The sequence below is a fragment of the Rhodnius prolixus genome, unplaced genomic scaffold, assembly GCF_049639745.1.
Source record: "Rhodnius prolixus isolate KJV_2025 unplaced genomic scaffold, Rpr scaffold_10, whole genome shotgun sequence".
NCBI lineage: Eukaryota > Metazoa > Arthropoda > Insecta > Hemiptera > Reduviidae > Rhodnius > Rhodnius prolixus.
The window spans coordinates 10,121,491-10,133,217 of NW_027411615.1; the positions used below are offsets into that span (position 1 = coordinate 10,121,491).

The 11,727-nt window shown below is 31.8% G+C and overlaps 3 protein-coding genes and 1 long non-coding RNA gene across 6 annotated transcripts in view; 3 read left to right on the forward strand and 1 right to left on the reverse strand.

The window, feature by feature from the left end:
• The window catches only part of Csgalnact (Chondroitin sulfate N-acetylgalactosaminyltransferase), a 409,289-nt gene that overhangs the window by 56,686 nt on the left and 340,876 nt on the right, over positions 1-11,727 (forward strand). The window lies entirely within an intron of this gene.
• LOC141457254 (uncharacterized) overlaps positions 1-11,727 on the reverse strand; it is a 306,694-nt gene that overhangs the window by 24,609 nt on the left and 270,358 nt on the right. The window lies entirely within an intron of this gene.
• Positions 797-4,941, forward strand: LOC141457236 (F-box/WD repeat-containing protein 10-like). Its single transcript, XM_074133921.1, has one exon. The coding sequence runs from the start codon at positions 2,375-2,377 to the stop codon at positions 4,709-4,711; it is 2,337 nt and encodes a 778-aa protein (XP_073990022.1). The 5' UTR covers positions 797-2,374; the 3' UTR covers positions 4,712-4,941.
• On the forward strand, positions 8,083-10,770 carry LOC141456787 (F-box/WD repeat-containing protein 10-like). The gene has a single exon (XM_074133062.1). It carries the CDS (start codon positions 8,290-8,292, stop codon positions 10,576-10,578), a length of 2,289 nt encoding a protein of 762 aa, XP_073989163.1. The 5' UTR covers positions 8,083-8,289; the 3' UTR covers positions 10,579-10,770.

Genomic DNA, 11,727 nt, shown 5'->3' on the forward strand with positions numbered 1-11,727 from the left:
GAACTTGTGATACAAATATTTTGTTAACTTGATGGAGAAGTTTAATGCAAGAATGTTTCATTTTTTTTTGAAGTTTTATCAAAAGCACGTTGAACGATTTTGCGGTGCTCATGATAGTCTACAGCTTTTGGTTAAAACATTATTCCAAAATAATTTGTTTTTACCATATTATAAAGTAAGTATAAATGTGTTGTTAAAATTTCGAATTTAAAGATCGTTCCACAACCAAAAATAAACATTTATTGAATACACTTTTCACTTTTCTGTAAACGTTAAATCCTAACTCTAACTTCGTACAATCATTATGTACAAGTAGGTCAATAACTATTATTGGATTCATTTATAGCAACAAATTTTATTTTGTTCGCTTTTATAGATTAACCAAAGTGGTTATAGGTATGGGTTTCCCTCACGGAAATGCCCCTCCCACCCAAAAATACGTTGCGGACGCCACTAGCTCAGGTGTTGGCACGCCATAAATTTAAATTCAAAATAAAAATTAACTCTTCAAAACACAATTTATTAAAAAAAGAAAGCAGAAAATCAACGAAAACTTATCATGTAATTGAAATTTTATTCCAGTTTGCCTCCAGGAATACATTTTCGTATGAATATTCATTGGAAAAATTTGCAATTTAATCCACCTCCACCTAGATCGACGTTTGATAGTAATAATTAAATCGATTTGAATTAAAAATATTTTTGTTTTTTAGAGTAGAAATAATTTTAATACTGTGCAATCAAATATTATTGTAAAATATATTTCAAGCCTGTATCTATATTTAAAATTAAGTTTACATTTAAAATAGCGTTTCCCAACCTTTTTTAGCTCGCGTACATCATACTAAATTGTACCACTTCGTAAAAATGATTGTATTTCGTAAAATTTGCTATTCCGAGTCTGTTATTTTATAATTATTATCATCTTAATTTGTGTGGAGATACAATGTATCTGTTACAAAGGAGTTCAATTTCATGTTCATTTTATTACACTTTGTAAAGTGTAAGATAAGATTTCGATTTTCACAAGGATTACAAGTTTTGAGATTTCCTACACTGAAAGATACTGTAACGAAGTTGACCTGGGCATAGAAGAAAGGCCTAGATTGTTCTAGGGGTTGAGCGATCAAAGTCAGTAAAAGGCCGCCACTGCATAAACAAAAGGGCGGTATCTACCTGTGGCAGAGAAGAAAGGCCTAGATTGTTCGAGGGGTTAAGCGACCAAAGTCGGTATCAGGCCACCACTGTGTAGACAAAAGGGCCGGTCTCTACCTGAACTAGAAAGGAAAGGGCTAGATTGTTCAAGGAGTTAGTGACCTGTGTAAAAGCCAGCTAAGAGAAAGGCCTCAGTTGGGGTGGTGGCATATGTGTTTTCCCAGCCAGTGATTGACAGGTAGGAGCGAGACAGAGAGTAGGAGGAGGGCGGCCCCAGCTGAGGTGGTGGCAGTATGTTTTCTCCAGCCAATGAACGTCAGGAGGGCGGCATCAGCTGAGGTGGTGGCAGTATGTTTTCTCCAGCCAATGAACGTCAGGAGGGCGTGGAAACTTATGCTCAGAGAGTTGGAGGAGGGCAGTCCCAGTTGGAGGGAGGCACGCAGTTAAAAGGAGGCAGACACAGCTGGAGAAGTCAGTTTTTATGGAGTTATTAGACTTTTAATCAAGTTTTTAGACAGAGTTTTTAGTGAAGTCTTTGCAGACAGTTATTAGAGTTTTTAGTCAAGTCTATGAGTTAGTTTTGAGAGAGTCAGTGTTGCGGAGTGCTTCAAAGTTAGCTAGTTAGGCGGTTAGTCAGTTAATGAGTAGAGCTTTGTTTGTGTAGCAGAGACTAGTGCAATTCGGTGCAGTGCGGACCAGTGGTCAGTCGGGGAACAGTTTTGTGGCGTTACGTAGTGAGTAAGTAACAGAAAACTGTTGTGACTGTTGTAAATGGTAACTGTAATAATAATAGCTACAATGGTCTTTAAGAGAAAATGGATGAAAAAATTCGAGAAAAAGGAAGAAAAAAATTAAATTTCTGTAGGACAATGTATGTTCTTACAAAGATAACTTATATTATTTAACTGTGATGTAACAAAACCAGCATCTGTTCATCGAGGAATACAGCTTTGGAAAAACTCCTAGGCCAATAGTTCCTAAGTAATTGTTTTTTTTTTTAATAGTGTCAATTAATCATATGATATAGTTAATAACTGTTGAAAGTAAACTAGAATCAATTAGAGAAGTTCGTTAGGGAGAATGTTGAACAATTGTGATATTTAGTACGTAGGAGGTTCCCTAAAAAAATAGAAGAGTAAACGAGAATAAGAATTCTTCTTTATGACTAAAACTAAACAAGAAACGAGTAAAGAATAAAAATAAAGATCAAATCGTTACAATGTCTAAAGAGAAAAAGAAATCTGTTAGGTCCAGCAAGGCGAACTCTGCGCGTGCAGAAGAAAAACTGTTAGTGCAAGAAAAGTATGCAGAATTGCAAGCAAAGTTATATCATTTACAGAGTTGGTTTATTCGAATATCTTGGAGGAAAAAAGCGAATTTTATAACCAAAGCAATCAGGTCAATAAATGATATAGCCATACTAAGAAATATAGTTGAAGCTTTAAGTGCGGTGACCAAAGATGTTTCATATGCAAGAGGGCAGACGTCTAAATTTTCCTACGATGTGACGCCAATTGATGATAATCGTTGTTTGAGTGAAATAAGCGTAAATGAAAATGCAGAGATAAATTGGAATTGGTTTAAAACATTAGATAATGATCGAGACAAGTTGAAAGTGATATTATACTTAATTAATGTGGCTGGAGGAACCGGTATGGTTAATTTAGCTATACAAGAAGCGCAGACGTTGATTAAGATTTGGGATTGTATTTTAGAATTACATCCGAGATTTGTTAAAAAAAGCAAATTCAAATTAAAACATACTGCGAAATTAGCAAAATTAACAACAAACGAAATGATTAAAAATCCAAACGTTCTACCCATAGTTGATGAATACAAAACATTTTTAACATTGGCTAAGCCAAAAGTAGTTATTAAAGATCAAGTCAAGTCGTTTGCTTACAAACGTTCTGCAGTGGCAAGTATGGCTAAAACTTATTTATCGCCTTTTGACCGAGCATTGAGAACTGTAAGAAATAAACAAAATTTATGGGAAAGAGAATTGAAAAAGTTAATTCGAATGGCGCGTACAGGTGGCCTATCAGAAAGAGCTTCCAAGACGATCTTCGCTTATGAATCACATGTGGATTCATTACAGACTTTACCAGTTTGGATAAATCGACAAATAGTAAATTTATTAGATAATGATTCGAAAGAAAATTTAAAAAAGGTTAATATCTATTGGAAATACACAATTGAGGAAGTTCAAAGAGAAAATTGGGTGCGTTCAAATTTAAATGAAATAATAAGGAAAATGGAAACCCAATTAATGAATATGAAGCTACCAGGAAAACGTTTCGCGGCTCAAATAAGAAAGCGTATAAAACGAGCGAAATCTGCCGAAAGTCTAAAGAAACCTAAAAAACCAATTAGAAGAAGTTATTCAACAGATTTAGCAAAGTTGCTTCGGAACAAAGACGACTTTAAGGAATCTATTTACAAATTTGTGCACAAAATTCCGAACACAGACATTCCATTTAATGGGCTTTACCGAGATATGATAATTCCAACAATTTACATGTACGACAGAGCAATCGATTGTAACAGAAAATGGATAGCAGCTACGGATAACACTTTTATTGTATTTTATAATATTATTACGGGTGCGAAATCCCCATTCCTGTTAAGTGGCCATTCTCTGGTGGTGACTTGCCTCTCGTTTTTCCCAAAATCTTTGCGCGTTGCTTCTGGCAGTTTGGATACAACTGTTAGAACGTGGGACCTATGGAACGGAAGTGTAATAGAAATATTCACCGGACATACAGATGTAATCATTTCCGTATCAGTTAATGAGGATTATCTGGTATCTTGTGCCCGGGACAGTGAAATAAGAGTATTTAAACAACTGTCCGGAGGTGTATGTACCAAATTGATCAATGATATTCTTTGGACACCAACTATGGTCGTATTATCAGAAGATAATGTTGTTTATTGGGCAACAAGAGAAGGCGCAATAAAGGTATTCTCAATAACGGACCAAAATTTTAATAAATCGATTGATTTTGCGCACCGAAGTGATATTACCCATATTGCTAAATTTGGTCCGCTAATCGTAACTGCTGGAAACGATTATTACGTGCGTATATGGAATCGTCATTTTGTATACCAAAAATGTATAACACAAATTCATCATGAGTCCAGTGTTAATTCAGTTGCATGTGCATATTTAACCTTGATTACTGCTTGTGCAGATGGTGCCTTACGTTTCTGGCATATTGGCACTGGAATCTTATTAAGAACGATACAGGTAAATTTTCCTGAATTCCCAATGATCAGTTTGAAATGCCAGGAACATTGTAATCATATTAAGATTGTTTGCAATAATGAACATAATATTTATGTACTTGAATTCCGTAAGAAGTACCAAAAAAGAATTAAAAAAGGTAATTTGTACCAGTGCATACGTTTGCATCCAATTGACAGTCGTACCAAGGTTACTTCTAAAAATAAACGTTTATTTAAGGTCAATATAAGTAAATGTACGTTACCAGAATTTAGAAATCGTACAAATTATAAAAACTATATACCTAGCCATAGTGCAAAGAAGAAAAAGTAATTTACTGCGTCAAGTGAGCGTGAAATATTTCCGATGAAAAACTGAATTTTTGTCAAAATTCTGATTTCCGGTGATTATTATTCTAAAATGGATATTATGAACAATTGTTTATGTTGGCAATCATTGAAAAATATCGAAATGGCTTGTAATTAACATGGCACAATTTTTTCTCTAAAATCAAAGTCGTTGTATATTTTTTAATTGGAGAACAATTATAGAGATTAATGATTTATGCCTTTTTTTATCCTAGCAATTTAAGCAATATATGAGCCGTTTATTTTGAAAGTGGGGCAAGTCCATTTTTGAAAAAAAAATGAAGATAATGGTAATTATAGATAAAACTTAGTATGATCTTTTTATCTGTAAACAATTTAGAGTCAAAAAAATTCAGAATCCTAATATTTGGGAGATTGAAGTTCTAGCTCTTAACAATATTGTAAATATGTTTAATTTGAAAATGGTGCAAGTCCATCTTAGGTTGAAATTATTTAACCGTACAGCAAAATTTAACTCCGGTTGCTGTAAGGTGAAGCAAATGTGATGGTTTAACATCATGTCTGAAATGTAGGGTGTTTTTATCTATTTATCTTTGATATTGGTAATCGATGATTGTACAATATTTCATAAAATTTATTATTATTTAATAATAATAAGTACATCTTAATTTTGTGTTTCGATAATAACACCAACATCCGGAAATTTTAGTACTATTGGCTCTGAAAAAGTGTAAATTGTATAACATTCGACTTATATTATCGGCTATCAAGTAAGTTGTGTTGTTTTGTGCTCGGTGTACGAAAAAAGTTTCATTATTTGAAAATTAATAACGGATTGTGGTTTATTTTATAAAAAGAAAAAATGGCTGAAACCGATTACAACGGTAATTATAACTCTGATGCATCTAAAAGTGAATTTGGTAGGTAACAAAAATAATATAAAAATACTTTTCTGGGTAATGACGCGATTTCAATAAAATCCTCATTTGCAAGTAATTTTATTATGTTTATAGAAATAAGACCCATGACAATCGGTAATAAAAGAAGAATCTTGGAATCAGAATCTGAATACGAAGGCAATTCGGACCAAAATGATTCAAAAAAAGAAGAAGAATAGTTGAACTATTGATTAGTATTTTGTTTTTATTGTTAAAAAAAGACTGATACGACTGAAATATTATCCATTTAAATCAACGATTGCAATAATTCATTAATTTTGAAAGCGAGGCAAGTCCATTTAGTTATAATAAATCTTTATTTTTCTTAACCAGCACAATAAACACTATTGGATTATAATGTTACATTATCTAACACCACAAAATACAAAAAAAAATATGTCTGTTAATATTTACCAATATTTTTAAATTTATAGAAACGCAAAACCTTAAATTGCTCGAAATAACAAAAAATGGACTTGCCCCACTTTCAAAATAAACGGCACATATATATTACTTACACATACACACACACACATATATATATAACAAAAAGTCGAAGAAGGTTCAATTTGATTTACTGCTAAGGAGAGCAAATACATGACGCTAGATAAGTTTTTATCCAAATCGATGGTAGGGTGTACCGCCTCTCAACTGAATCATTTTATACAATATTTTAAGATTTCCATGAAAACGGTTTAAACAATTTTCTTTAAATACCTTCCAATGGAAAAACTAGTTGAGGGAAATTTGTTAAAAAGGCACTTCCACAGGGAGGTTGAGGGTAATTAGGCTTAAATGTACGGCCATATCTCTTATGTACTGGTCCATAGACGCTATTTTTAAAGACGAGATTGAAAAAAAAACTGTAAACTATCTCTTTACTCTATGGTTTATTTACTTTCTCTAAAATGGCTACAATACGAGTATGAGTCAAATATTCCGAATTTCGAGAATATTTTTGAATTGCAACCTTGAATACAACCTTGAGTGATTGTTCATGGTACATTTTTTAAATTACCCACAAATTCTTTTTTAGAGAGCAAACATAATCTTAAAGCTGAGTTTTTCTTTAAGACAATTATTCTTGTAGAAATTTTAAATTTAAACATCCGCTTAGAAGTATGTATTAACGCAATCTGGGCAAAAATAAACTTTTATCATTATATATTTTAAAAGTTTAAAGTTTATTTATTTATTTATTAAAGTTGACTAAATGAAAAGTAAACTGTACAGGTTAAGGACGGGAAGTAAATTGAAGTTGTGCTGCAGAGAGCCGGACGCTGCATGCTATTGCGGCCATCAAAGTACTCACATCTCTTGTACTGTTGGGTGAGTAGTGTAGAAATATTTTGAAATTAATGCAAAAAATTAAAGAGATTGGCTTGCAAAATCTTGTTTTCTCTTTATTCGTTCTTTTTTCCTGAATTTTTGATAATCTCCATCATATAAATTATTATTTCAAAGGAAAGCCAGTAATTTGGGTAAAAGAGAATGGGATTTAGAATATAGGAGGTAGTATTTTGAAGCAGAGGATTGCAAGTCAACTGAGGCTGGGGCATCCTGATAATTGTCGTGTGATCTTTAAAGGTAGTCTTTTCAGATTCAATGTGGACAATGACTGTATCTGCTGCAATTTAGGTGCCCCAGACACTTTATATCACTTTCTGTTGGTATGCCCATCATTTAGATCTGCCAGGAACGAATATTAATCAGAATTTATTAAAATTGAGCACGATTACGAAGAAAATTTACTTAATTTATTAGTTATAGACAGCCTCACTAAATTTAATAACTCATATTACTGATACAACTTATGTGGCCTTTGCATTAAAAATGAGAAAATTTATTATTAATATTGAAAATTAAAGAGCATTTTGTTATTTTTCTTTATAAATTTTAGTTCTTTTAGTTGTCTTTTATTTTGTCTTTAGTTTTTTATCTTTTATGTAAGAAATAATTTCATTTTTAGTTTTCAGTTATTTTATGTTATGTAATAATTATGTATCAATACTCCATTTGTATAGGGTAGTACCCTGAGAACAAATAAAAAATTATACTTATACTTATACTTAAATTATTATTACAATAAAATGAGATGATTAAATGGTGCGTGAAGCAGTAGGACAACAACCCAACGTTCTCTGTAATGATAATTATGATCTTCAGATCTCTAGGAAGTTTCAGAGCTTCTGGTAATTCAGTCGGCGTGGTAGATTGTTAGGAATGGCAGATAACAGGATAACTGATGCATGCATTGATCTCATCAGTGCCCTGACATGGATAATTAATTCAATATTTTTACTCCCTTAGCTCTTGTTCAAGCGAACATTGGCCGGCTTAGATGGAATAGATCTAATATTTACAAATACAGATGTAATCTGCCTTTAAATAATTAATTACTGATTCATAAAATTTTAAATCATATGAGGATTAATATTAATAACTTATATTACTTAAAACAGTTCTAAACAGATACCGTTGTTAGGAAAAATATAATATTGGTGTTATAGTGAATATAAGTTTCGCTTAAATTGTATAAACTTAAGAAAAATGAAAACTTGTTATATGTTAAACACAAAAGGTGGACAAAGATAAAAGATCTTCATTATCTAAATAGAATAACAAAGTGTAACAGAATTTAAATATGGCAAATTTAGAGAGAAAAGCAGAACAATTGCAGAATAATGCTTTTCTGCAAGCAAAGATTTACCATCTTCAGGATTGGTTTATGAGAGCATCTTGGAAACATAAGGCCACATTTATAACCAAAGTAATAAGCTCTATTAAAGACCCTGGCACTTTGAAAAATATTATACAAGCTTACACCCTGAATACTAAAGATATTACAATTTCAACGTCGCAAGCAACCAAGTATGGATATGATGTTTTGCCAAACGATGACGATCGTTGTTTAAACGAAGAGGTACTAAAAAGACATATGGAATTGGATTTAGATTGGATATATTCATTGGAAGACACCAACGATAAGCAAATTATATTGATGCATTTCATAAATATAGGAGGTAGTAAGTTAGCAAAGTTAGCGGTAACTGAAGCGCGTACATTAAATAAAATTCTGGAAGTGATAAGGGATTTAGAAGTGAGATATAAACCCCAAACTAATACCTCGCCCCCAAAAATTAATTTATCTTTAAAAAATATTTTAACTTATAAAAATTTAATGAAAAGATTGCAAAGTACCGATCCAAGTATTTTGCCAATAACGAATGAATACAAAACCTATTCATCACTTCCATCAATTAAGCATTCAAAAAAGGATTCTACTAATTCGGAGAAACATAAAAAAAAGCCAGAAGGAAATTCAGATCACTTAAATGAAAGTTTAAAAAAAATGAGAAATTTACAATATTCATGGGAAAATACAATAAAAAAATTGACGAATATGGTTAGCACTGGTCTTTCCGGGAAGAAAAAGTTGGTGGTGAAAGATAGTTCCGGCGTGGATGCTTTACAGACCTTACCATTGTGGATAAACAGGAAAATAGTAAAATTTTTAGATCAAAATTCAAGAAATAATTTGGCAAAGGTGAATCGCTATTGGAAGTTTACTATTGAAGAGGTTAATCAAGAAACTATTGTTCGTAAAAATTTAAATAAAGTAATAAATTCAATGGAAACCAGATTAGCAAAATCGAGATTACTTAACGAACGTCAATTTACTACAATCAAGAAACTTACTAAATGGACCAGATCGACAAAAAGTAGAAATAAGTCTAGAAAAACCAAAACTACCGGAAGCCGTTTTACAGAATTGTTAATGAACTACCAGGACGACTTTAAGGAATCTATTTACAAATTTGTGCCCAAAATTCCGGACACAGACATTCCATTTAATGGGCTTTACCGTGATATGATAATTCCAACAAGTTACATGTACGACAGAGCAATCGATTGTAACAGAAAATGGATAGCAGCTACGGAAAACACTTTTATTATATTTTACAATATTATTACGGGTGCGAAAACACCATTTCTGTTAAGTGGCCATGATCAGGTGGTGACTTGGATCTCGTTTTTCCCAAAATCTTCGCGCATTGCTTCTGCTAGTTTAGATAGAACTGTTAGTACGTGGGATCTGAATAATAGAAGTTTAATAGAAAAATTCATACATAAAGATTTAATCTTTTCAGTATCGGTTAATGAGGATTATCTGGTAAGCTATGCCCAGGATGAGAAAATCCGAGTGTTCAAACATCTTCAAGGAGGTACTTGTCTTAAATGGTTTCGTAGCACGTTCTGGGACCCGTCTATGGTTACATTATCAGAAGATAATGTTGTTTATTGGGCGTCAATAGAGGGTCATATAAATATGTTATCAATAACCGAACCAATTCTTGATAGAAATATAGTTTCAGCCCATACAAATGAGATCACCTATATTGGTAAATTTGGCCAGCTGATAGTTACCATTGGCAATGATAATTATGTACGCATTTGGAATCCATATTTTTTATACGATGAATGTATCATACAATTTCAACATGAAGTAAAAGTTAATTCAGCTGTAATTGTATGTTTAACCTTGATTACTGCTTGTGCAGATGGTGCCTTACGTTTCTGGCATATTGGCACTGGAATCTTATTTAGAACGATACAGGTAAATTTTCCTGAATTCCCAATGATCAGTTTGAAATGCCAGGAATATTGCAATCATATAAAGCTTATCTGTAACAATGAGTTTAATATTTATGTACTTGATTTCAAAAAGAAATGGTTTAAAGTTTCTCGTAAATGCAATCTATATCAAAGTATACGTATTCATCCATTCAGTGATCAACAGAAATTTGTAACCCGAGATCGTCGATTACTTAAACTTCAACTAGGTAAATGTACTTTACCAGAATCTAGAAAATTTATAAATCGTAAGAATTTTGGAATTACTAATGACTCAATTTTGAGAGATAAATTTTGAGGTAAATAGGCGCTGGAATGTTATTCAAGATTTACAAAAACACCATTTCCTGTACGCGATTATCTTAATGCAAAATGAGTGGATGTAAATTATTTTACATTTCAGGTAAGCATTAAGTAAAGTCAGGAAAGTTGCAGACAGAAAACACTTTCTGTTAATATCTTGTAATATAGAGATGTATATGAATTTAAACAGTGTCTTATTTTTTCATTATATAATTATTTATTTCAATTTCATCCAAAACTATGAACTAAATTCCCAGCTGTACCAGTTCTTAGTAAAATTTTAGTTTAAAATCATAAATAAATCATATTTTTGAAAATTCTAAATCATAGGATTTTCTATTGATTGATTGCTTCTATGATATGTTTATTCCATTATTAATTTATACAAGGCTGAATGATTTTCAGAGCGTTTACGTTTATGAATCATTTTGTTCATTTACCACGTTCTATTGAAGAGAAATATGAGCCAACGACCTTTTTTTTTTCGTCAAGCACTTCTTTCGTATTCTGAAGACTTCAAACCATATTGTAGATTTGATTAGCATACATCGTGTTTCCAGATTGTTACCATGCAATCTGGAAGAATTTCTATTGAATAGAAACAAATATTCGGCTGTGAACATAAACAACCATTTTAGTAGTTTTAATGGTTTTAACTTTTCTGTGGAACTTTGCAACTATAATTTTGGTATTGAGCATATTTTTAACCCAAAAATCTGAAATTCCATCCTGTTAGAAGTAAATCTCGAACACTTTGTGAAGTTTAAGAAATCACAGAGTAATTTTTTCTTTATTTTGCCAATTTAATTCAAAAAAACTCCTTATAGTTGATTAAAGTGATTATTTAATATTTGCAAATGCTTTGTAATATTAAATAATATATTAATTGATAGGTAATTTATCTAATTGAAGATATTATGAAACGTATGTATTTAGCTGGTAAATACCGCTCAGGACTTCCGAGCAGGCACAATGCTGGGGACCCTCCTTAAGAAACCTTATAAAATCAATTTAATCTTCAATCTTTCTTTGTTTGTCACTAGCACCCTCTAGATTATAATAACCTAATTATTTTTACAAATAACATTTAAATTGAAATTGAATTTAAAGTGAAACAAAGAAGTTTAATATGATCAATTTATAG

What these genes read in the sequence shown, in the direction of transcription:
- LOC141457236 (XM_074133921.1), top strand. Translation starts at nt 2,375, where the DNA reads ATGTCTAAAGAGAAAAAGAAATCTGTTAGGTCCAGCAAGGCGAACTCT.
- LOC141456787 (XM_074133062.1), top strand. Translation starts at nt 8,290, where the DNA reads ATGGCAAATTTAGAGAGAAAAGCAGAACAATTGCAGAATAATGCTTTT.